General features: G+C 49.5%; 1 protein-coding gene across 4 annotated transcripts in view; it reads left to right on the forward strand.

The window, feature by feature from the left end:
• RPS6KA2 (ribosomal protein S6 kinase A2) overlaps positions 1–24,132 on the forward strand; it is a 338,356-nt gene that overhangs the window by 253,665 nt on the left and 60,559 nt on the right. For all 4 annotated transcript variants that reach the window (XM_065888700.1, XM_065888701.1, XM_065888702.1 and 1 more), the window contains 3 exons: positions 4,464–4,545; positions 19,047–19,127; positions 21,582–21,661. In XM_065888700.1, coding sequence (XP_065744772.1) covers positions 4,464–4,545; positions 19,047–19,127; positions 21,582–21,661 — 243 coding nt within the window. The remainder of the gene's footprint in view (positions 1–4,463; positions 4,546–19,046; positions 19,128–21,581; positions 21,662–24,132) is intronic.

Raw genomic sequence — 24,132 nt, forward strand, 5'->3', positions numbered from 1 at the left:
AAATTTGATTGTGAAACCTCTCTTTTGCCATTCTTAAAAGGTAGAATGTTTTTTTATTTTATTTTTTCTTTTCTACACAATGTGGTATGGAACATGTGTTTATACTAATGTATCTACAGACATGTTCGTTTGAACCATATGAAATTACCAGTGTTCAAAGTGTTGTGGCCTCCAAAAATGGCTATTTCATACGGTTTATAAGGCATTTATGAAAGTAGGGAAATGAAGATTTCAGGCTCTCAGGGTAAAAAGCTGTTACTAAAACATAGTGACATAGTAACACCTATTTATGTGGTAATGGACTGTCTTCCCATTAATTAGAAATGTTGGAAAAAGATGAAGCGGCATAAGTCTTTCTCTAAGAACCATGACGTGGAAATAGGGACGAGCAAGGTGCCCCTTGCTCCCTTTCAGAGACGCTGCCCACAAGTTGTTTCTTGAGGACACGCGGGACCAGTGCCCCTGAATCACCTCTGTCCCCAGTGATGGAGATGGGGACCCACCTCGCAGGCGGGGCCCAGGGTTGATGGGTGGGCACTGGCTGATACCCCGGCCTATTGCAGGACCCTGATTTCACCGAGCGCCCTCCCGCCAGGGTGTCTGGAAGCAGCAGAGATGGAAAATGCCTTCTGAGCTCAAGGAAAATGGATCCGAGCCTGTCCGTTCAAAACTCGGCTGAACAAAAGCTACATTGACGACGCCCTGCTCAGAGATCTGGGCATTAAAAATGAAAGGAGAAAAGACTTTTTCCAATTCCCTGCAAAGTCTGAATTTCAATTTTGATTAAAAAAAAAAAATTCTTTGGGAAACCAGTGAAATCCTGGTGCTGGGCGGAATCCCCTTGGAACGATAAGCTTCGTAACACTCCACACTTTTCCTTCCCAGCCATCATTGTATGAGGCATAAAAAAGTAAAGTTTAAAAGATTAATATCTTCTGATATTAATAAATAAACAGATAAATTAAGAGATTAAAAGTAAAATAAGTAAGTGAAGAGAAATAAAAGGAAGAGGCAGTGGCAACGCCTACAGATGTTTAACCTCCATTAACTACTGACTCACGAGCTCAACCACTGCCTGTGTGTTGGGCCTGGTCACCGGATCAGGACCGTCGTGGACACTGGAGGTGAGATTCAGGGTTCCCGGTGGACGAGGCTGCTGTGCCGACCCAACAGGGCTCTGGAAAGCTCCACCCAGACATCCCCTGTGAACGGTGGGCACTAGAGAACCATGATGACAAATCTTATGTGTCCACACAGCAGTATTTGTTATGAATGTTTTATAAAAGCCAAACTAACGACAAAAGGGGGAAATCCATGTGTCCTACTGCCCATATTATTTTATTCTTCATCTCTAAATGGAAATCACATGTCCTGATGCAGGGGTATCTTCCTTTTGCTCTCGGTAAGAGAGAAGAAGGGCACGACTACGTGTTTGCATCCTGGAGGAAGCTCCTGTTACACAGACGTCTCTTGCAGCGACTCCAGAGCGTAGGGAGCTGGCGTGAACCTGGGCTCCGGGCTCACGTTCGCCCCCCACCGGGTCCCTGTGTTCTTTGTCTCACCCCTTCAGTGACTGCAGCTGTTGGAGACGCGGAAATGGATAAAATGCCACCAAGACCTCCTCGCTCGTGCCTGCTGCTGGCCGCACGCTGCTGCTGGGAATCGCCCAAGTGACTGTCCTCCGTCCGCACCCTTCACTCCCCTTCGTCAGCCCCCGCTCTCCCCTTGTGCAGCCGGAAGATCGTTGCTGGAAAGGAGCAGCGCTCAACCCCAAGGGGGGGCCGGCTTAGGCTTAGGGTCTGTCACAGGGATGTTTGAGGCTGGCGGCCAGACGGGACCACACAAGGGGCAGCGTGCACTGCCATCCCCACGCTCCACCCTGCAGAGCCCAGGGAGCCAAGTAGCCCGTTTGCCGGAGGAATTTGCTGGGAATAATGGGGACAGTTTCCGGCCATTAGTAATTTGGTCAGACCATGATTATTTCAGTGATGGCCGGAGAGCAGGGGGTCGGTAGTGCTTGGGACCAGAGGAAGACAGCCTATCCTTAACGGCCAAGCAGACGGTGGGAAGGCAGTGAAACACTCTGAGGAATGGGGCAGAGGGTGTCCGAGTGTTAAAATGCGTGGCTCTGCCCAGATGTTCCCCGAGACCTTCAAGGAAGGTGGAAACAAAGCCTTTGCCCCCTCCCTGGCTCGTCACCCGCCCCTCGGTCTCCCCAGGCAGATAAGGACCGGATTGTGATACCGCGTTCTGAGGTGGGATCAAACCCCAATGAGAAACGTCCTTGCTCCCCTGTGACTATCTGTAAATGTCTTCCTCTGGGGGGAAGTTTGGTACCCTGGCGTCCTCTGGAAGCGCACAGCCGCCATCCACTTGGGTCGTGCGCTGGGAGGACACTGCAGACCAGTTGCCAGGCTCGTGTGTTGAGGGGACGCTGCAGACCAGTTGCCAGGCTCGTGTGTTGAGGGGACGCTGCAGACCAGTTGCCAGGTTCCAGTTCTGAGACAGAGTTGAAAATCTCGCTCAGAGAATGAGGTAGTGATTTGGCTGATCGCGGTAATACATGGAGACTAGGGCAGCTGCGGGTGACACGGCATCTGTCGCCACGTGTGCTCACGGAAGGGCTTTGCAGAGTCTCGGCTGAGCTTCTGAAGAAGCAGCTCTAAAAATAAAACGCGGGAGCACATGAAAGGTCCCCTGGGTTAAGTGTTAGAGATTCAGCAGCTGTCTTTGCTGAAATTGTCCAGTCGTTTGGGAACTTATCTCACTACATTAGAATGTGTTCCTGAATCACGTTAGGATGAAGAGGCGAGAGGTACGGGATGCCTCGGACGGGAGGGCTCTCGCCGGGCAGACAGAGACAAGCTCTTCACTCGTATTAAATCCACTTTTAAGTCAATTGTTACCGTATTTTTGTTGTTTCTCTCGAAATGCGTTTGTCTCCTGTTGGGTGCTCTGCTTGCTGTAGGGCGTTTCTTGCAGGACCTGGCGTGTGGCAGGAGCCTGACAAATATTGGTAGTGTGGAGTTTCTTTTCCTGTTCTTTTGAAAATCAAAGTAGAACTCCTTTTTAAAACAGATGAATATAGATAGCCATTATTATCCATCATCTCATTTTTATTAATAAGACCTGAGTTGCAGTAAAAGAAAACAGGTTCATGAGAAGCGATCCATGCAAGATTTGCATCCTTGAAACTAAACCATCATGGTCAGATGCCATGTGAGCACGGCCTTCCGTGTGGACTTGAGTGGACAGTCTTCCCTACTTCTGAATCCACGCATGTACCTCATATACATATTCATGTGTGAGTTCCTACGGACCCCCCTTATATTGTGGGGAAGAGGCGGAGAAAGGAATGAAAAGGGGGAAAGAGAAGACCGACTCTGGGTATTCCCTGAATGCACATCCTGCATATACCTGTCCTCATTTTTCTCCGTTGTCCCCTCGTTTTGAAAGAGGGGGTTTACTCTTGTCACTAGCGTTCCCATGACGAATGCCTCGTCTTGGGGTAATGAGTCGTCTTCACTGCAGTACGGTGGGTAGATCACTCCGTCCTGCAGCCCCTGTGGTTTGAACGCGATCCGTGGCAACTGCACGCGGTGGAGCTCCAAGCACACACGCGGGCAGCACCTGTGCTTTCTGGACACACATGTCATCTGCACCCGCGTCTCTGTCACGATAGCAGATTTTTGCATCTATTGGTAAATACTGTTAGGAAAAGCAAATACTGTTGTTTCATCTGCGTGGAAGGTGTTCTGTTCGTAACGGATACCCCAGGTTGGTTGGTTGGTTTTTTACTAATTTTGTTCAACAACTATGAATGTGTCTTTTTAGCTCAGCCTCTCAAACAATTGTCTTTTCCTCCACGATACACGTCACAATGTATCCCAGCAGATGTGTCCACATGAGATTATGTAAGAGCCATTTAGAAACCAGCTCCAACTCTAAACTTAAGCTACTCAAAGCTGAAATTTGGGTGAAGAAAAATCAAAATAAGAGAGCCTAGCTCATCTTGAGAGTCAGAGTGTCCTGTGTGGTTGGCAGTGACTCTCAGGGTGGCCTTCGCCTTGGGGATTTACAGGGCATATTTACAATAAACCAAATGACCTCCCTGAAAACTTCTGAATGGTGTTTGTTTTTCTAAACAACTGGTCTTTTTTTTCAAAGGAGGGTGCTATTCCCTCTGATATAAAATGTTTCGTAGAAAGTGAGTGGTGCCGAAAACAAATGTGATTCTTCATACGAACACGTAACACGGCTCCTCACAGGGTTGTAATAAATTAGATGAACTTTTCCTGACATCCCAGATGTTGGAGAAGATTTTACATTTAGGTTTTTCCTACAGTGTATTTATTTTATTGGAGTTTCCTAAACTCCCTGTGTATCCCCGTGTCAAATCAAATAAGGAAAATGAATTTACAGTCATATCAACTGCAGGTGTTCTGTGTTCTCTTTCTCACCAGGTGTTCCTGGTGAGGAAGGTCAAGGGATCGGATGCTGGACAGCTCTACGCAATGAAGGTTCTGAAGAAGGCCACCTTGAAAGGTGAGAGGTCACAGAGGGGGAGACACGTAACTGTGGTTTATCCTCTGCTTGTTACTGGGGGAAAGAGACGTTCCGTTTAGTGTTGCATGATTTCTGTATGTCGACGTGTTACTCTCTGATGGATAATACACAATACAGGCGTGCTCCTGAGTGTTTAACAGGGCCCTGCACAATTTCCACCATCTTCAGAGGGAAGGCCATATTGTGTAAATACCATCCTCCACATATGCTCTGCTGTAACGTACCATTTGGGGAAAAGAGCACTGAGGAGGAAAGCAAGAGAGGTTGTTTTGGCTGCATTGGGCAACAAATCAGCTTAAATTCATCCTTCAGACTGGATTGCTCAGTTTTAAACAAAATGTGATTCACGGCTGTATTATTTCCCTTTCTTCCCCCGGACTGGGTTTTAGAAATTCAGTCCAACACCTGATTCCCTGCTTCTATACTCCTCCCCTCCAGAGAAGTGTACACACATAACTCAGGTCAAGGTAAGCTATTATCTAAAATCTCTATTCTAAGCTCAGGGTCATTTAGCCAGCAGTACGTACAGCTGAGCACCAACTACGTCAGCTCTGACCACCTCCTGTTCACCCACTGGTGAGGGAGGGACCCGTGTCCTAAATAGTGCTAGAGGCTGGGCACACAACACCTGGCCTGGGCAGGTGAGACGACAGTTTATCAGTCACCTATACTCATCACTGGGGGGGGAGGGCACTGCACAGCATGCTGGGCCACGAGGGGCTGCACAGAAGCAGAGTGAGCTGCAGGGACTGTGAGATGCAGGCTTTGTAGTAACAAGAGGGTGGGGTGGCCCCTGGTTCCAGGGAAGAGGTGATGGGCTTGTTTGAATAGTTCTGTGGGCTGGCAGGGAACTGAACATGTTAGGTTAAAGACCAGATGGGGTACAGCTGGTCTGGCTTATAGGGAACCAGCAGGGTGGGGAGCCTTTCCTGCTAGGTGGGGGGCATATCTGTCAAGGGCAGGGGAACTCGTGGTTAAGCCTTTGGGGCCCATGAAACTCAGAGATGTCAAGGCAGCTCTTGAATTTGTAGGTCTTATATCACAATGTCCTCAGCACCTACATGCAGGGGACAGCACAAAAATATGTCATTCTCTGCCTTCAGGTCACTTACTGTCTAGCTGGTAAATAAGATATATTTTGAACCACACAGAACCAATAATATAGAACAATAAATGCATAGACCAAATATATATAGACCTAAACATTTTAGATACAAAGGAAGAAAGAGTTCTTCCACATGAGGCCATTCAAAAAGGATTTAGAGGGCTTCCCTGGTGGTGCAGTGGTTGAGAGTCCGCCTGCCGATGCAGGGGACACGGGTTCGTGCCCCGGTCCGGGAAGATCCCACATGCCGCGGAGCGGCTGGGCCCGTGAGCCACGGCTGCTGAGCCTGCGTGTCCGGAGCCTGTGCTCCGCAACGGGAGAGGCCACAACAGTGAGAGGCCTGCATACTGAAAAAAAAAAAAAAAAAAAAAAAGGATTTAGAAGGTGAGCGAGACAATTCTTAAAGGATGGGTAAATATTTCTATAGAAAACAGCAATCAAGTTGACACTGTCAGCACAACCCATGAAAGAAAATACAAAAACTGCCCACTTTGGCCAGACTGGAGCCTACATCAGAATCACCTATGTGTGTTTGGGGAAAGTTGTTAAAAATAGATCCCAAGGCCCCACTTCTGGCCTACTGGATCGTAATCTCTTGGGGCAGAGCCTAGAATTTGAGTTTTCTAACAAACTGTCCCAGTAATTCTTCCGTACACAAAAGTTTTGGGTTCTATGATATAGTTTTGGTTTTATAGTTTATTGTTGACACTGGAGTTTTAAATTCAGCAACATAATTTAAACCGTGCTATTTATAGTGAACGTTTTTTAATTGTAGCTATAATAATATTTCTAAAATTGTTTGTCGATTGATCGTGGCCAAATAGTCCAAGATCCTCATAATAATATAATTTTAAAGAATTGTTCGTTAAAAGATGTATAGGAAACAAAGCAGGTTTTGACTTTCTATCCCCAACTTTGAATAAAATAATCTCTTCACTAAACAGTAGTTCCATAGCAATAGAAAATCAAATTAAACATGTTAGTTCAAGGTCATCGGACTGTCTAAAAAAGTGAACAGCTTCTCTGGCACTGCCTCAGAAGTTAAATAGAGTTACCACATGACGCAACTATTCTAGCCTAGGTGTAACCAAGAGAAGCGAAAACATACATCTACACAAAAACTTGTACATGAATGTTCATAGCAGCACTAGCTAATTCACAGTAGCCAAAAAGTGGAAAACCCCCAAATATCCATGAACTCATGGATAAAGTATGGTACATCCATACAGCGGAATATTATTTGGCAATAAAAAGAAATGAAATATTGATGCATGCCACAGCCTGGAGGAGCCTTGAAAACATTATGCTGGGTAAAAAGAAGCCAGTCCCAAAGTCTCCCATATTGTAGGACTCCATTTATGTGAAAATCCAGAAGAGGAGAATCCACAGAGACGGAAAGTAGATGAGTGGCTGCCGGGGCCTGGGGCGTTAGGGAGATGGGGTGGCTTAATGACTATGGGGTTTCTTTTGAGGGTGATGAAAATGTTTTCTAATTGACTGTGGTGATGGTTGCACAACTCTGAATATTCCAAAAACCATCAATTTGGGCTTCCCTGGTGGCGCAGTGGTTGAGAGTCCGCCTGCCGATGCAGGGGGCATGGGTTCGTGTCCTGGTCCAGGGGGATCCCACATGCCGCGGAGCGGCTGGGCCCGTGAGCCATGGCCGCTGGGCCTGCGCCTCCGGAGCCTGTGCTCCGCAACGGGAGAGGCCCCAACAGTGAGAGGCCCCGCGTACCGCAAAAAAAAAAAAAAAAAAAAAAAACCATCAATTTGTGCACGTTGGGTGGATTGAGTGGTACGTGAATTATATCTCAGTAAAGCTGTTATTTTTCAAATGAACAGCTGGTACGTAACATGGCCATTTGCTAAAACCCACTCTTTCATCCTCAAAGCATGGAGGTTTACTCTCTCAGACACAGAGCGGGCAGCTCCCTGTGGTTGAAGACGAGGCAGGTCGAAGCAGAAGCCATGTCAGCTCATCCTCTGACCAGATTGTTCCTGGTGAGATCCCCCGCCCATCTCACCTTCCATCAGCACATCTGATAACCTCACCAGCACGTGCTCAGTGCCCTTAAATTGTCCCCTTTCTCCTCAAGTTGTAACTGTTCCTTCTTTCCCATCAAATACCATCTCACCCTCTCCTGCCCCCAAAGGAGGAAGAGGGAGAAGTGGGAGAGAAATTGGAACCGTGGGGGAACTTGTGTGTTCACCCTGCTCTGGAGGCGTGAGAGAGAGCCAGGAGCTGGGCCGGCGCTGCCCTTGTTCAGCCCGTCCATCGGCCTCAGCCTTGACCTCTTAGCGCGTGTGCAAACACTCATCTCGGTGATCTCAGCTTCCACGGGAACGCAAGTCTCCACAGTTGTTTATGATCCGATCCAGTGTCTTTGAGAAAGTGCTCCTGATACAAGGTTACATGGATTAGGCGGGATATAAAACTGGGTTACAGAACGACAATGATGTTGTTAAATGCACGCATGCCTCCACGTGTACAGGTGTGTACGAATATTGAATATATGTCATGCATGTAGGAAATATGCCAAAACGAAAACACTCATAGGATTATTGGGAGCTTTTATTTTCTTCTCTGCGTTCTCTATTTCAACTTTTCAACAAACATAGAACATGTTTGACTTTGTATAATATAGTTTTTTGTGTAGTATTCCAGAACAATACGCTTGACTATGTAAAATCATTTTTACGTTGTGAGAGTGAGCCATATAAGCGTAAAACTTAGACGCGTGAAGTCAGAAAAGTTTCCCACTTCCGAGTGCTCCTTTAAAAGCCAGCTTTTGAACCAAACGTTATTTTGTATCATCTACTATTTTAGCTTTTCAAAATGGCCCATCACTAAAGAACAGATTTTTTTCCCCAGAAGTGCAATCAGAACTTATTTCCCTAAGAGAAGATATAGAAGATTTACAAAACAGTCCTTTGTGTGAGGTGGTGCTTGGAACCACGATAGGAGGACCAAGGACGTCCAGCACGGAGGCCAGGTCTCTGAGCCACCGAGGGGCCTTCTGAGCTTTCTAGACCTTCTTTTCTCCTCCCTTGTGAAAGAAGCCAGTTGTTTAGATTTGTTTTGGCTCCAACACCTCTGCATTCTGTTAGCCTGAGAGATTCGAATATTCGTAAGCCATTCTCCATCCTCAGAGCATCACCAGTTTGCAGGCTCATTAGTGAATCAGAAGAACGGGTTAGAAAAGAAATGTGGGTGAGAGCGGTGCCCTTCAGGAGTGCAGACCAGGAACTTCAATAGTGAAATTACTTTGAAAAGGGGAAAATGGAGAGGGCGGCAGAGGACCCACGGCAATGACTGCAAGCCTCCGGATGGTTTCTCAGAAACGCGATGGCTGTCCCGTGTACAGAAGGGAGCGTCGTCGTCATTTGGATTCCAAATAACTTGGCAAATGGATAATAGTCTACGACAGCTCTGTTTCTCCTTTAAATGGGTTTGGAGGGGTCAGGTGCCTGCCCCCGCCTTTCTTTAAAGAGGTGGCACGCCATTTCTAAGGAGAATGTCAACGGCTGAAGCAGCTGACAGTGTGACGAGCAGGCAGGCGTGAGCCACCCCCAGCCTAACCCGCAGCCCCCCTCGCGAGCATGGATGGCGCTGCTTGTGCCCCCGTCGCTTAAGGACCCTTTCAAAGTGTTCAATGTCTCTGATTGACAAAGTTTCTGTATTCGTGACTCAACACTGAATTATCGCAGGTGACAGTTCTACGTAAGGAATTCCAAACATAATGAATTCCAAAGGGTGACGCCCCACTTTGTGTTGTAGAGGAATTTGGTTTAAAAGACTGTCAGTGTGGGGCTTCCCTGGTGGCACAGTGGTTGAGAGTCCGCCTGCCGATGCAGGGGACGCGGGTTCGTGCCCTGGTCCGGGAAGATCCCACATGCCGCGGAGCGGCTCGGCCCGTGAGCCATGGCCGCTGAGCCTGCGCGTCCGGAGCCTGTGCTCTGCGACGGGAGAGGCCACAACAGTGAGAGGCCCGCGTACCGCAAAAAAACAAAACAAAAAAGACTGTCAGTGTATTCCCAAGCATGAGACCACAAGTGAAGCAAGCCTGATCTCCATATGCCCCATCTAGTGAGCTGGCAAAACCTTAATAAGGTGGTTCCCAGCCTGGGCCACAAGCTGGAATGGCCTGCAGGACTTCCACAAAATGCTGGGGTCGCTTTGGGTCAACTCCTCGAATCCCTGGTCTGGATGCGGTCTGGGCATGAGTATCCGGGTGTCTCTAGGGTACTGCCAGCAAGAGGACCCTGATGTGGTGGCTGGGAGCACAGACACTGGACTCTGGGACCCCATCCGGCTGAGACTCCACTGGCTGTGTCACCTTGGGGAACCTTTCCTGGCCTCTGTTTCCTCCTACTTAAATGAGATGATGTCAGTCATAGTATCTACCTCACAGCATTGTTGATGTGAGGATTAAATCCGTCAATGCACGTGAGGTGCTGCTGGCACAAGGTTCACCGTCAGCTGTATTCATTTCTGGTCGTTTTCTCCATGAAAACTGGCATTGGAGGTGTGTTAGGAGTCTTCTGGTCTAGGTTTGGCTTAGGTCTGATTAAGTGGGGGGCAGGGGGGGCGGCGAGGATGAGGGTTGAGCATTAATTGCCATCTGGTTAGAAAGACTTAACGTCTCTGTTCAGCCCTGGTTCCTCCCACTACGTGAAGAGCCTGTGATCGTGTTAGTGACCAAGGATGCCTGGTACCTGCTGGGGACCACAAACATCACCCCAGGATGGCTCCTTGTGTAGAATTCTCATTTCAGTGAGGATTGAAACACCGCTCCATGATGTGGAGAGAGCTTCTATGTGAAATACGTCTTCGCAATGACTTCATCTGTGTTCTCATGCCTGGTAACTAATTTTTCAGCCGTTTTCCTTATAAGTCAACTTTCTAAGCCCAAAGGTAATACATGCTCCTTTCTTTGAAGGAAAGAAGTTGTGTCCTGTTGATTCTAAAGGAATAAAATATTATTCTGGCAAAATCTCTTTGTTTAGTAAGTAACTAATAGACCGTTACGGTCACTTCACGGGTGTTTCTGGCCAGCTGTGTGTGGGTTACTGCCAGAGCCTGGCTGGGAGAGAAGACTCAAATGGTCCCGAACGGTGCTTTCTGAGCCTGTCGGATTGTCCTTTGGAGCCCAGTTTCTGTCACTCCTCTATCCTTTCTTTCAGTAGAGCTCTGATTCCATCACTCGAATGTCAGCAGATACAGGAGGGAATGCGGGAGTGTGCGGGGTGACCAGGACAGAAATGCATGGATTACATTCACGCTGATTACAACATTTTGAAATAGCCCCTGGTCAGAGTTAGCCTGGTTGGTTTCAAACCTCAGAATGTGGTTTCCGACACCATTTTATTTCCTCTTCTCTTACACCAAGATGCTATGTTTGAAAAACACTGACTTAGAAACTAAGCTTTAATCGGTGCCTTAGTTTGAGCAGCTGTTGTTTCCATGCTGATGCATTTATGTCGTTTGACTCACGTCGGGATGATCACAGATTCCTGGAGGGGGGGGGAGGTAAGACAAACCCCAAGCACACGTTTTAAGTGCCCTTATCCTCATTTTACAAATGAGGAAACTGAGTCACAATGCAGTGAAGCCGCACACCCAGAATCACACGATTTGGAGGTGGCGGGGTCTCTATCCCGTGTTCCTCCCCTCCCAGGAGGGGGGCACCTGGGACCAGCCGTGCCCCCCACCCCCAGGGCATCATTTCCTCATCAGGAAGCCTCATCCAGCTGTCGCTGGGATATTTACTATTTAGGGGAGCTGTTTTCCCAGTAGATGATCTAAGACAAAAAGTAACATGTAAACATCATCCTTAAGAAATAACTCTCCGGTTTGTTGTAATACACCGGCTGTGTGCCTTGGCATCCTTTATATGTTCATTTCTACCAGAATTGCATTTCTTACATTGTAGAGAAAAAGTAGGAAATAGATTTTTTTTTCACTACTTGCATCTTTAATGCCTGTAAATATGAAAGCATAATGGGCTGAAGATTTACCCACAGAAGGATTCTCTGGTAAAGAAGTTAGTTAAGTAACCATGTCAGTCTTGGGGTTTTTTTTTTTGCGGTACGCGGGCCTCTCACTGTTGTGGCCTCCCCGTTGCGGAGCACGGGCTCCGGACGCGCAGGCTCAGCGGCCATGGCTCACAGGCCCAGCCGCTCCGCGGCATGTGGGATCTTCCCAGACCGGGGCACGAACCCGTGTCCCCTGCATTGGCAGGCGGACTCTCAACCACTGCGCCACCAGGGAAGCCCCAGTCTTGGTTTAAATAATCTAGTGTAGCAACAAATCTTGTGCCTGATATGATCATCAATGTGGCTAACGTTTTCATTGTCATCATTCATGGTTTTCTTCCTTTTTTCTCTGAAGTGATGAGCAGTACAAAGTTTTGGCCACCAAATGTTTAGCAACACAACTTCCCACGGGAGGCCCCTCTTTGCTATGAATTAGACCTTTGAGGGCTCAAAGAATTGTGTGAAGGTGGATTTTTATCCTGCATCCAGGAGACTGCTTGGGATATAACTGCACACCTGGCAGGTTTTTGTGGACAGAGGCAGGAGGCAGTAAGCGTGGTCACTCAGCCGGGCAGAGCCTGAGTTCTTCACCAGCCTGGTGTCCGGCTCCAGTTAAAAGGCTCAGGCCTCCCCGTGACCGCGGCCGCCTGCAGATGCGTGGCTGCATGCAGCACGTGCGGTCCCGCGCCCCGCGGTCCCTGAGGGATGTCGCAGCCCCGTCCACAGCGACCCAGGGCTTTTCTAAGGTGTACCGCCTACCTGGCCGTCTCTCATCTTCACCGTGACCGATAGGACTTGTTTTTATCTTACGCTTCATTTTCTTTTCAAATACAGTCTCTATATAGTGGAATATAATGTAACGTAATGTAACATGATATGACATGATATATAATGTAGCGTAAAAGTAATGTGTATTGACGGAGGTCATTTAAAAACAGGCAAATACAGGCAATGATGTCCAACTCTAACGAGAGGATTTTGGTCCCAGCCTCGTTGCAGGTGGGGCTCTCCTAAGTAAATCCATCCTCCAAAGTAGGTTAATTATTCTTACCAGGGATTCTTATGCAGCCTGCAGTCGCCACGTACTTCAAGATCAGTTTCATGAGCATTTCCCGACTGGCTCTAAGAGATCGTATGGACCATTTTTCTGAGAGTTGTGGTGACTCGCAGAGGGTGGGGATGCAGGAACTCCCAGGAGGCCTCAAGGCTCAAATCCGCTCAGGGCGCCAAGCCGTCGGCTGGCTGGCAAAAGGCACCTGCGTGCATTGTGGTTTGTCACTTGCCAGAGACTTCAAAGGGCTACAGATGTTGAGACCTTTTGTTAGGGCACAAGGGGCATTAGCCAACTTTTTAACTCCACAAGTCCAGAACAGGCCACGTGGTTGAGGAAAGAAAATCAACAGGGTAGCATGTCCTGCGCCTTCGGTTCCACAGGAGCACCTGGGAGCAGGTGCCCCTGAAGTTGTCTGATGGAGAGGGGGGCATGGAAGCCTTGGGGACGTGGGCCCGATCCGAAAAATGTGGGGGCGGGGGTTCCAGAAAGCAGCTCTGGTTTTGTGTTGTGTGTCACGTCCAGCAGGGTAATCCCACAGTGGGCTTCATCCTCTACTTTCCTGGGAAGGAAACTGTGCCCTTCAGGTAGGACAAATTTACAGGCACTCCCGCCTTCATGTCAGCCCCAGGGGCAGCCCCGGGCCCGGAAGGCTGAAGGACACGGGAAGGTCACAGCCGGCACCTGGAGCTGCAGGTTACCGTACAGAGCAAAGCAACCATGGAAAGCACGTCACTCTAATCCTTCGCGTTGCGGGTCAGCCACAAGTACAGGGTTGATGTGAAGTATAACAGATTTTAATTTATCACCGGTGTCTGCGGTTTATTAGTGAATCTCAGAATAGTCTAGGACATCTGGGTTTTTCCATCTATACGGTCAAGCCCCGCTCGATTCCAGACTCACACGTCTCATGCCAGAGAGTAAAGATCATGGGGAGGCAGCGGCCTGGCCCCAGACCCTGCGCCGGTCCAGAACACCCAGCGGCAGATTACTGGGGACATTTCGCCTCAGGCTGGCGTGTCTCACCATTTGTGTAACTCGTTGGCACAGTAGCAATGGAAGGATGTACGAAGCATCTCTCTGGGCTTTTTTTTTTTTTTATGCATCTGAGTCTTGGGACTCAAAATCCCTTGGAATCCTTGGCCTCCAGAGGCAGCTTGAAATTCTCAGCGTCAGAAATGAAGCACTTGCTCTCACGTCGGTTTTCTTTCTTGGTGGAGGGACCACTCTGTAGCTGCCCGTCAGATGGCTGAGGCACCGTTCGGGGCCTTTCCCTCCATCCCTGGTGGCCCGAGTGGTCGGTGCGGTGGTGAGGTCAGGTGCCGGGCAGTGGTGAGGTCAGGTGCCGGTTCAGCCCGGCAAAGCGAGAACTTGCAGACCCGGAGATGCCCAGTCACCTTTGCAGAGTTGGCCTCACGCCTGCTGTTCCACAACTGAAGGGCATTGCCTGTGTGACAGCTGTCCTTCCGCATCGTGTTAGCTTGGCCCCGGTCACTTCCCCCATGGGCCATCTGCAGTGATAAAATCCTGCCCCTGCATGAACACAGCCTTTCCCTTTTCCTGCCACCTTGGACCCAGTATGCTTGTGTTCCAGCAGCTTATGCCCCGGGGGTCAGTCTTACCAAACATGTTTGTGAAAGCATCTTCCCCAAACCGATGTGTCTTATCTGCGCTCCATTAAGTTCACTGTTGGCGCTGGAGTCTTGGTTTCTCCTCTGTTACTTTAGACAGAATAAGAGTGTTTAGAGAGCGTGTGCATTTAGGCTCCTGGCCCTTTTTCTGTTTGTTTCAGATAATCTCTGAGTTTTTTGTCTGCCTTTTAATTTTACGGCCTTTTGGATGGGAAATCTGTTTGGTAACTCAGTCTATCGCTCTCTCCTATGTTATTTCTTCCATTGCTTTTTTTAAAAAAAAAGATTCCCACCCAGACATCAGATGAATATTCATCTTTGTTACCATTTTTACAGCTTGTTTTTTTTAACACCTACCTCTTTAATCGATCTTGGATTTATTGTTGTGTAAAATGTAGGGAAGAAATATATATTTATTTTACCCCTATAACCAGACAGCCCCTTGGAAATTTGAATGTAAGCATCTTTTTCTAATTTTGTCACCAGGCTTATTATGGCCTTTGCTTTCCATTACAAATACAATCTTCATCAATGATAATAACGTCAATCCCATTTAGAGGATTTTTAGATTTTCTTAACCAAAGTCAAAGAGTGAGCTTTGCAAGGAGATGGCAAGACGGGGGTAGGGACACAGTGTTCCGGTCCTCTGCCACCTGCTTCACCAGATCACGTCATGGGGGTGGGAGTGGGCCAGGGCTTCTCCCCAGAGGAGGACGTGCCTGGGGGTGGCAGTACATGGGGGTGACAGAAGACTGTCTCCCGCGGGCCCTTCTCAGCCGGCTCCGCTCCCTGAGGCAAAGGACGCAGGAGCCTGAGATGCGTCGGATGAGGTCCCCACTGTGAGGAGCCCAGGGGTCTGCACAGCAGCTGCTCAGAGAGCCGCCTTGTCAGCCAGGGTTGGGAGGGGCGGCCCCAGGCCCCCTGTCACTGACGCATCCCCCCTTCCTTCCTGTGACCCTGTCCCACCGAAGGTCTCCTTCTCAGCCTGCGCACGTGTTTGGAGAGACGTCTTTTGGATCCCACTGCTTACGTGGGATCCCTTTCTTCCTTCAGGGTCTTTAGCTGGCATCCTCTGTGTCTTTTATTGAATGAATGGGTTTCAGCTTTTGCTTCTGTTGACTCTCCTGAAACCCTTTCTCTGCTGTTCTCCCTGGCAGAGCCACTGGAACCTGTAACTCGGGATAGACAGGAAATGGAGAGATTCCTTGTACCGTCTGCCTGGGAATTGTCTGCTTCTGCCCCCTTTGTTCATTCTCCTAAGTGGCGGCCGTGCTGGGGTGTCCACGGCAAGAACTACCAAGGGAGGAGCTTGTGTTGGGAACGTGTCCTGATGGAGCCGCACAGATGCTGCCATAAAACCTTCTCTCTGGTGTAGCTGCAGTCGTGTTCAATAACAGACCCTCTTATTTTTACCTATACCAGAAACTACTTTTTTAAAGAATGAGTAGATGAAATGTGTTTTAGTTAAGAAGCATATCAAAACTTCTTAAAACGACACCAAAAAAAGCCACCCAGAGACACCGACCTCTCCTCGGGTCTTGCCCAGCGACCCCATCACACACCCGGTGTCTCGCCTCCCTCCAGAGGGGTGGACGCGGTCATGGCTGCGTCCCCAGCGGAGGAGCTGCTGCCCTCCCGGGGCCCCTGAAGGTGGCACCCATGGAGACTTCCCTGGGCCCCTGGCCCCCGCTCCCCCGGGCACACAGCCCTCGGGAGGCTCCCCTCTTCCTTCCTCACACTGTGGCCCCCAGACTCCCACTTGCTGGGGCAGCTCTGTGTCCTGTGTGCCGGCGCTCGGCCCTTCCAGCGTCTCAGGGCGATTTGGGGCCACTGCGGTCATAGGGGTCTGTATCGGACCGGGCACAACCAAGCATCAGAGCAGAAAGAAAGATGAGGGACAAGCCCTTGCCTCTTACCATGCAGTGAAGCCGACTCCACGTACTAGGCAGCAAAGTGACCCCAGTGCAGGCGTGGCCTGGGCTGTGGGACCAGCACTGTCGTGCTCACACGCTACCCGTTGTTCTCGTCGTGACCCCGTGAGGCAGGTGCCATCTTCACCCCAGATTACAGAGGAGGAAGCAGAACGGAGCCACCCGTGCGCTGGGAGAGACGGGGCCCGGCTGTGTGTGCTCCAGGCCACGGGCCCCAGGCTCTCAGCCACAGACCTGCCAGGAAGGTGAGCGGCCAGGGCGCCAAAGCAGAGGTGGACCCCAGGGATCCTGAGCTCCTGAGTGTGAGAGAGGAAACCAGTCATGGAGTAAAACGCAGGAGACTGTCCTGGGGCCCAGGGACAGGAAGGACTTCTGTTCTCTTTAATTGTGATAAAGTATGCATAATAGGATATCCATCATTTTAAGCATTTGTAAGTGGTGTTAGTAAATACATTTGCAACGTTGTGTGACCATCACCGCTGTCTCTACCCCAGACTTACTCATCACCCCAGGCAGAAGCTCTGTCCCCATTAAACGCTTCCCACTTCCCTCCTCCAGCCCCTGGCACCTACCCTTCTGCTTTCTGTCTCTATGAGTTTGACTTCTCCAGGGGCCTCATATAAGTAGAATTATATGGTATTCGTCCTTTTCTGTCTGGCTTACTGTGCTTGTGTAGTGTTTCTAAGGTTTAGCCCTGCTGTAGTGCGTGTCAGGATTTTATTTTTAGGGCTGAGTGATAGTTCATTGCACGGACAAACTCCCATTTGCTAACTCAGGCGTCCATCAGTGGACCCTTGGGTTGCTGCCATATTTTTGCTGTTGTGAATAATACTGCTGTGAATGTGGGTGTCCAGTATCTGTTGGAATTCCTGTTTTCAGTTCTTTGGGGAATGGAATTGCTGGGTCATATGGTATTTCTGTGTTTAACTGTTTTCCACAGTGGCTGCACCATTTTACGTTCCCACCAACTTCACATCCTCACTCACGCTTATCATTTTCCTTTTTTTGTGGGTTTTTTTATTATTATTATAGCCATCCTTTGGGAAGGACTTTTTTTTTTTTTTTTTTTTTGCGGAACGCGGGCCTCTCACTGTTGTGGCCTCTCCCGTTGCGGAGCACAGGCTCCGGACGCGCAGGCTCAGCGGCCCTGGCTCACGGGCCCAGCCGCTCCGCGGCATGTGGGATCTTCCCGGACCGGGGCACGAACCCGCGTCCCCTGCATCGGCAGGCGGACTCTCAACCACTGCGCCACCAGGGAAGCCCATGGGAAGGGCTTTTTAAATAAAACTTTAAAAGTACATAAGACCACAGTATGAACAACTTAAATACCTGGTCCATACGGTGCTATTCATCATACTTGTCACGCTTAGAAATATTTGAGGAAAGTTTCTGCCTTCACACACGCGGGGCCGTAGGACGTCACTCGGACGTTGCCCTGGGTGTACCAATTTGCTTGTGGAATCTTGGAGTTGTCCTTATTCTCAAGTGGTGATTTTGTTTGTTTTTTTGTTTATTTTTTCCTCAAAACGAATCCCATCTGTATTCCCAGATGGCTAAACTTTAGGCAATGTCAGCACTGAAAAGAATAATATTGTAATTGGTTATAACACACTCATTTTTTTAAAAATTCCATAATCCATAGTTATCCTCAGGAAGAGGAAGAGAAGGGATTTTCCTCTTGATTTCTAGTCCCATCAGAAATGAGAACATTGCCATTTTGTAACCCTAAATGACTCAAGCATCCTTGATCCGTATAAGCAAGGATCATATACGTAAGCTAACGGATGAAGGATTGTAAGGGAACCCACAGGTCATTCCATACCAAGATATCACCCCTCACGTTACTTGTTACTTACAAGGGGATGTACACATCTTCGCAGTGAGAGGCTGATGACTTTGCCACCTTGACCCAGTGGAATTTAGCATCCCTGAGCAAGGGTACCGCGGCACCCCTCCCCCCACCTGCTGCACCTTGAGGCCTGCAGCATCACCCGGGAGGTATCTTTGCCAAAAATGTTTAGCCTCAACCGTATAAAGCCTCCAGACCTAACCTCGGTTTATAATAAATATAGGAGTTAGAGCAACCAGTAAAGAAACAATCAGACACACGTAGGAACAATCTACAAGAAAACTGACCCGGACTTAACCAAAAAGCCCACAAAAAGCACAGGGGAAAAAAAAGATGCAGGACCATTGTATTCTAGAAGCAAAAGGAATAAAGAAATATAACAACCAGATCTAACGTGGGAACCTTGACCGAATCCGAGGTTGGAAAAAGTAACAGCTATAAATGACACGGCAGGGCGGGCAGGATTGGAATATGGATCAGATATTAGATGATGTTGTGGAATGAGGTGAATGTTCTTCAGGGCGACAGTCGCGGTAGGGTTATGTAAGAGATTACCCTGTTCTTAGGGAATGCTGCATGTAAACGCACCTTGGCGTTGAATGTCACAGTGTGGACAATTTATTGTCAGATTTGTGGCTAAAATGTGTGCGTGTGTGCGGAAAGAGAGGGAGATAGAGAGCGGGGAGAGAAAATGTATGGAAATGTAAGCAGGTGTTGAGTCTGGGTGGAGGACTTAGGGGTGGCCATTCAACCTACTCTTTCAGCTTTTGTGTGTGTTTGAAAAGTTTGTAACAAAAAGTCGGGGGAAATTATTTATATCTGATGTCTTGTGTTTCACATCCTGCCTTTGAAAGCCTTCGATTTTTCTGTCTTGCAGTTCGGGACCGAGTCAGATCGAAGATGGAGAGAGACATTTTGGCAGAAGTGAATCACCCCTTCATCGTAAAGCTTCATTACGGTAAAGGGAGGAAATACAATTCCCTATTGTTGAGAGGACCTAGACCAACCCTCCCCCAGATCAGAGGAAATCGATGTAGATTCCTTGTCTCAGCCTCCGGCCCTGTCTGGGGTGGAGCTTTCTCCCCCCGGGTTCCTGAGCCTCAGATTCTCCTTCTCTGGGGGAGGAAGATGCCCTGTTTTCATCTCGAAAAACCGAATCTGAGGGAGCGAGAGGTTACCCTTAATTAAATCATCATCATGGAGAAAGTGGTTTTAAAAAAAGGTCTCGACCTAGATGGGGTGAATCTATGACATATTTTTGTGTTGTTTCAGAGTAGGGTGCCTATGGCCCCATAGTTTCTTTAAACCAGAGTGGTAACATCTCCTGCGCTCTAAGTAAAGACGATATTTTAGGCATTTGAAAGACGGTAGCGCTTTGAGCCTCAGAACTGCCCTTCAAGGTAGGCTATTGTTTCCAGTTTTCAGAAGAGAAAACTGAGACTCAGACGGAATCATTCTGATTTCTGAGGCCACGTATCTGCGACGCCACACAAGGCTTCTTCATTTGCCTTCTGCCGTTTTATCTCCTCGGAGAAGCAATAAGTGAAACCTTCAAATTAAAAATAATGAGATGGTGGCTCCAGAGTCATGGCAGACTGCATTACAGCTTTGTGCCCTAATTGAGTAATTAATGTGGGCGAAGCGCTGGGCGGAACAAGGACAAATCCCGTACCTTGTTGGTGCAGGGGCTCGGGGGTGGGCAGAGTTGTAGGAGACTGTCCATGACTTTTACCGACGTTGGGAGTGAAGGCATGAAGACACGCAAAGCCAGGAGGACAGGGCTCTTTGCTCGTGAACTTCTGATATTCCTAAGAAGACAGTTTAGAAAGTCCTGTTTGGAAAGCCCATGGCCTCTCCTTTCAGAAATAATAAGAGCCAATGTGGATGTGACCTTGCGGGCAGCCACGTGGTGACCGGATCCCTCGGGCCACGGGCAGGTGCCCTTAGATCCCAACGGTGGCGGCAGGCTGACCCCCCTTTATCACACGGCCGCCTCAGCGCTGCTGATTCGCTGGTGTCAGATCCGATCCAGGTGTCGTTTCGGTTGGTTTCCCAGGTGTTTTTCTGAAGAAGTTGAGAACTGGGATCTTGCAGAGATTTTTAAAGGCATCTTCCACGTTACCTCTGTGATTGATCCAAAGATACTGTCGGGCTTCCCTGGTGGCGTAGGTTGAGAGTCCGCCTGCCGATGCAGGGGACACGGTTCGTGCCCCGGTCCGGCAAGATCCCACATGCCGCGGAGCGGCTGGGCCCGTGAGCCATGGCCGCTGAGCCTGCGCATCCGGAGCCTGTGCTCCGCAACGGGAGAGGCCACAACTGTGAGAGGCCCGCGTACCGGAAAAAAAAAAAAAAAGATACCTGTCCTCTATCTGCCCGTCAAGCCCTAGGACAGAGCATTCATCCACGCTGCAGTTTCTAGTTCGAGGCTTTATGTTTCTAAAACCCCAACATTTATAATGCTTCTGGCATTGACTTTTAGAAAATGAAAAGTTCCCAAGTGTGTGGGGATGTCAGCACCCCTTCCAGCCATACCTCCTTTGTGTGTAGAACAGATGCCACGTGCCAGACCAGCGGGAACATTGAACTGACCATCCAGCAGCCACGGTGGTTAGTTTCTCTTGAGCCTCACGCGCATGCACCGTCCCCACCTTTGACCAAGGCGTGCCCTTGCTAGTGGCGGGCGGGGGCTGAACCGTGAACGCCATGCCCATAACTGTGGCCCTCAGGGACCAAACTGAGAGCACACGAGCGCTGCTGCCACCAGGTACAGGTAGCTGGGCCGACCCGTCCCCAGCGCAGCCGTAAAAGAAGGAGCAGATGGTGGATATCCCTGAGCCCTGAGTTGTACCAAACACAACTCCATAGGAAGGGGAGGGGACTCGTCCCAAACGCTCACGACGATCGCCCTACGATCGCCCTGCTCCTTACCAGACACCTGCCAGCAAAGCCAAGTCTCTAAGAAGACACGGTTTTGCCCAAAGCCCCACGTCAGTAGTGGTGATGAGAGCAAGTGGAACCTACACATACTTTTCTCCATGTGTCTTTCAGTCCCTTTGTGATTAAAAAAAAGGCAGGAAGAAGGAGAGAGGGAGGGAAGGAAGGAAGGAAGGAGGCGGGGAAGGGGTGGGGAAGGGGTGGGGAGAGGAGGAGAAATAACCTCCAGACCATGAGTAAAAGTGAGAGACAGAACTCATCACCGTCCACTCCCTTCCCCAAGTCCTGCCCTCTCCGCTGTGCGGTCTCCAGCCCGGCCCCAGTCCTGTTTCTGAAATGACCCAGGGTTACAGGCTACGCAGTATTGTTTGAGCCAACGAGAGACGGGCTTTTTGCACTCAGAGCCTGGACCCAGGGGAATGATGTCCACCGCAGGGGACCGTGAGGCTGAAATGCTCTCAACTCTCTCCTTCCGCAGCCTTCCAGACGGAGGGAAAACTCTATCTGATTCTGGACTTCCTGCGCGGAGGAGACCTCTTCACCAGGCTCTCCAAAGAGGTACACGGAGTGCAGGCTGTGGGCTTCTGCCTAGAATTCGAGGGACAGCAGAGCAGGGGGAGGGGTGTGTGTGTGTACGTGCGTGTGTGTGTGGTGTGTGTGCAAGGGAATGTGTGAACGTGCGTGTACATGCACGCACGTGTGTGTGGTGGGTAGCGTGTGTGTGTGTGTGGTGTGTGTGTGTGTACGTATTTGGTGTGAGGGTATATGGTGTGTGGTGTGCGCGCGTGTTTTAAAGATGTCTCACGAGTCACACGGAGAAGAAATCTGTCGTGCTCGAAAGATCTTAAGAAAACGGACTCTTCCCAAGACCCCCGTGGAGCTCTAGAACCTTCCCTGTGTAGAGCAGATGGAAACTTGATTTATGTTACGTAGGGAAGACTTTCTTTCACAACGGTTCACTTTCCACCGTAGGAAGACGCTATTAACACGCTGACCACACGTCCTGGGAGGGGCGTCGGGAGTGTCTAATTAGGCTGACCCGTGAGCGCTCCGTGCCCCACAGGGCTTGTCCTTGACCCCCCCACTGCCTGACTTAGGAGCTTTCCGGGATGTCTTGCAGCGCAATGTGGAAGCTCTCTGCCCCCTGCTTCGTGGGATGGAAAACCCAGCACCCTGCTCGAGGCAGTGATGATGCCAGGCTTTTAATCCCGTTGATTCTGTGCAGTTTCCTTCATACAGAAGAGCATGATGAAGGTGACAGTGTGTTGACACGCTGCTCAGAACAGGTTCCCGGCCCTTCTGACGCAACCTCACCCGGCACCGGGGTTCGGGCTGGCCTCCCCCTTTCCTCACTGCCCACTTTTACAGCAGGAGATCCCTCCATCCTGTGTGAAACTCCGAAGTGCTGTCAGTCAAGGTGAAGCGGCAGTGGGCTCCCCGAGACCTCGGGCTGCTCTCTCCCTCTGTTTCCTGACGGTCCCTCGGGCAATGGCACAATTGATGTTTTGGACTCTTGGCGATACAGGTTGAAAGCACAGGCTGAAGGATTCAGATCCAAGTTCTCCAAAAGCCCTTTTGGATCAGGTCTCTGGTCCCTTAAACTGCCTCACAGCTGAGCTCACGTTTCCAAAGATGGTGAATCATTGACCTCGGCCAGTTTCTCATCTGATGCCTATTGATTTGCTCCCTTCCCACCCCAGCCGAAGGAAGTCAGGCCACTGGGGGTTGGTCTGTCCAGAATCCAGTGTGACACACCCTGTTGTTGGGCTTCTTGACCAAAAAGGCAACACGCAGGGTACCCATAGGACCCTTTATTTCAGAGTAGAAGTGAAGTTGTCCAGCCTGGGCTCAAGAGGGTCTCGGTTCACAGAAACACAGGAAATGAATGATACCCTAACCCTAACCCTATGTAAAAAAGTACTTCCCTTCCATCCTCTTCACCGAGTCCACTAGACAACATCCTTGTGTGTGTCGGTCTCCGTACTGACTGCCTTCAAGAACTCACATCCATGGGTGTTTCATTCCCATAGAGAAACCCTTTGTCATTTGCACTTGGAGGCCACGCAGATCTGTGCCCTAAGAGCGGCCAAGGAGAGTCATACGGCCGTCCCTGAGCACTAAGCTGTAGATGTGCCTGTGTGGTTATGGACAGAGATGGAGGAAGTTGGGACAAAGAGAATTCGACAGCCAGCAGGATTTCCTACAGGGAAATCCTTCTCACAGGGAAGCCCACTGAGTATGCCAAACAATGTAGAAAAGAAATACCCAACCAGGAAAGGTGCTGGTCGAGTGTGGATGGCAGAACAGGAGATTCCAGAGGCCAGAGGGGCAACGAGGGTTGGTGGCACCCAAATGTCGTCCAGGACTTGGGGTGCACGTCCTCCCCACTGGGAGGCATCCCTTTTGTGAAATGGATGTGCTCCACCGTCATTAGCCTGATGTAGTCACTGTTCAATTCCCCAAGTTGCCCTTATCCTGAGCTTTCCAGGTAACCTTCTGATCATGTATTGACTTTTCACGCGTCTGCCTTCAGAGAGAATTCAGTCATGACATGGATTTCTAGTCTCTGTGACATTCATTTCTCATGGTGCGGGTAAAGAATGGTTTCTGATACCATCTGGCTTGCTGGTAAGGTGACTACCAAATTACATGCGGTTCTCACAACCGCAGGGACAGGGAAACAGTAGGAGACAATGACCTTGAGGTGTGCTGGGCGCCATGGCCTCGTGTGTGTTTTAGCTAGACCAGGGTCCCTCTCCCACCAGCCTCTCCGGCAAGGGGCGCCCACCGATGCTCCACGGGCGGGTTGTATTTGGTGGGACTCGTCCCACTTTGGGGAGGTAGCAGTTCCTAGTTTGCATAAACCCAAGGGGGAAGAGGTGAACTTGAAGGGAGGAGGGATGAAATTTGAGACACATTTTCAGTAAATCCTTCAGGCCTGTTTGTATCAGACCTTCACAGTGTGGTTTAGTTTTTTGTATTAAAGTGTTACATTAGAAGCACACATATTGAAACATAAACCCAGAAAT

Source organism: Phocoena phocoena, chromosome 12, assembly GCF_963924675.1.
Source record: "Phocoena phocoena chromosome 12, mPhoPho1.1, whole genome shotgun sequence".
In the NCBI taxonomy this organism is placed as follows: Eukaryota; Metazoa; Chordata; class Mammalia; order Artiodactyla; family Phocoenidae; genus Phocoena; species Phocoena phocoena.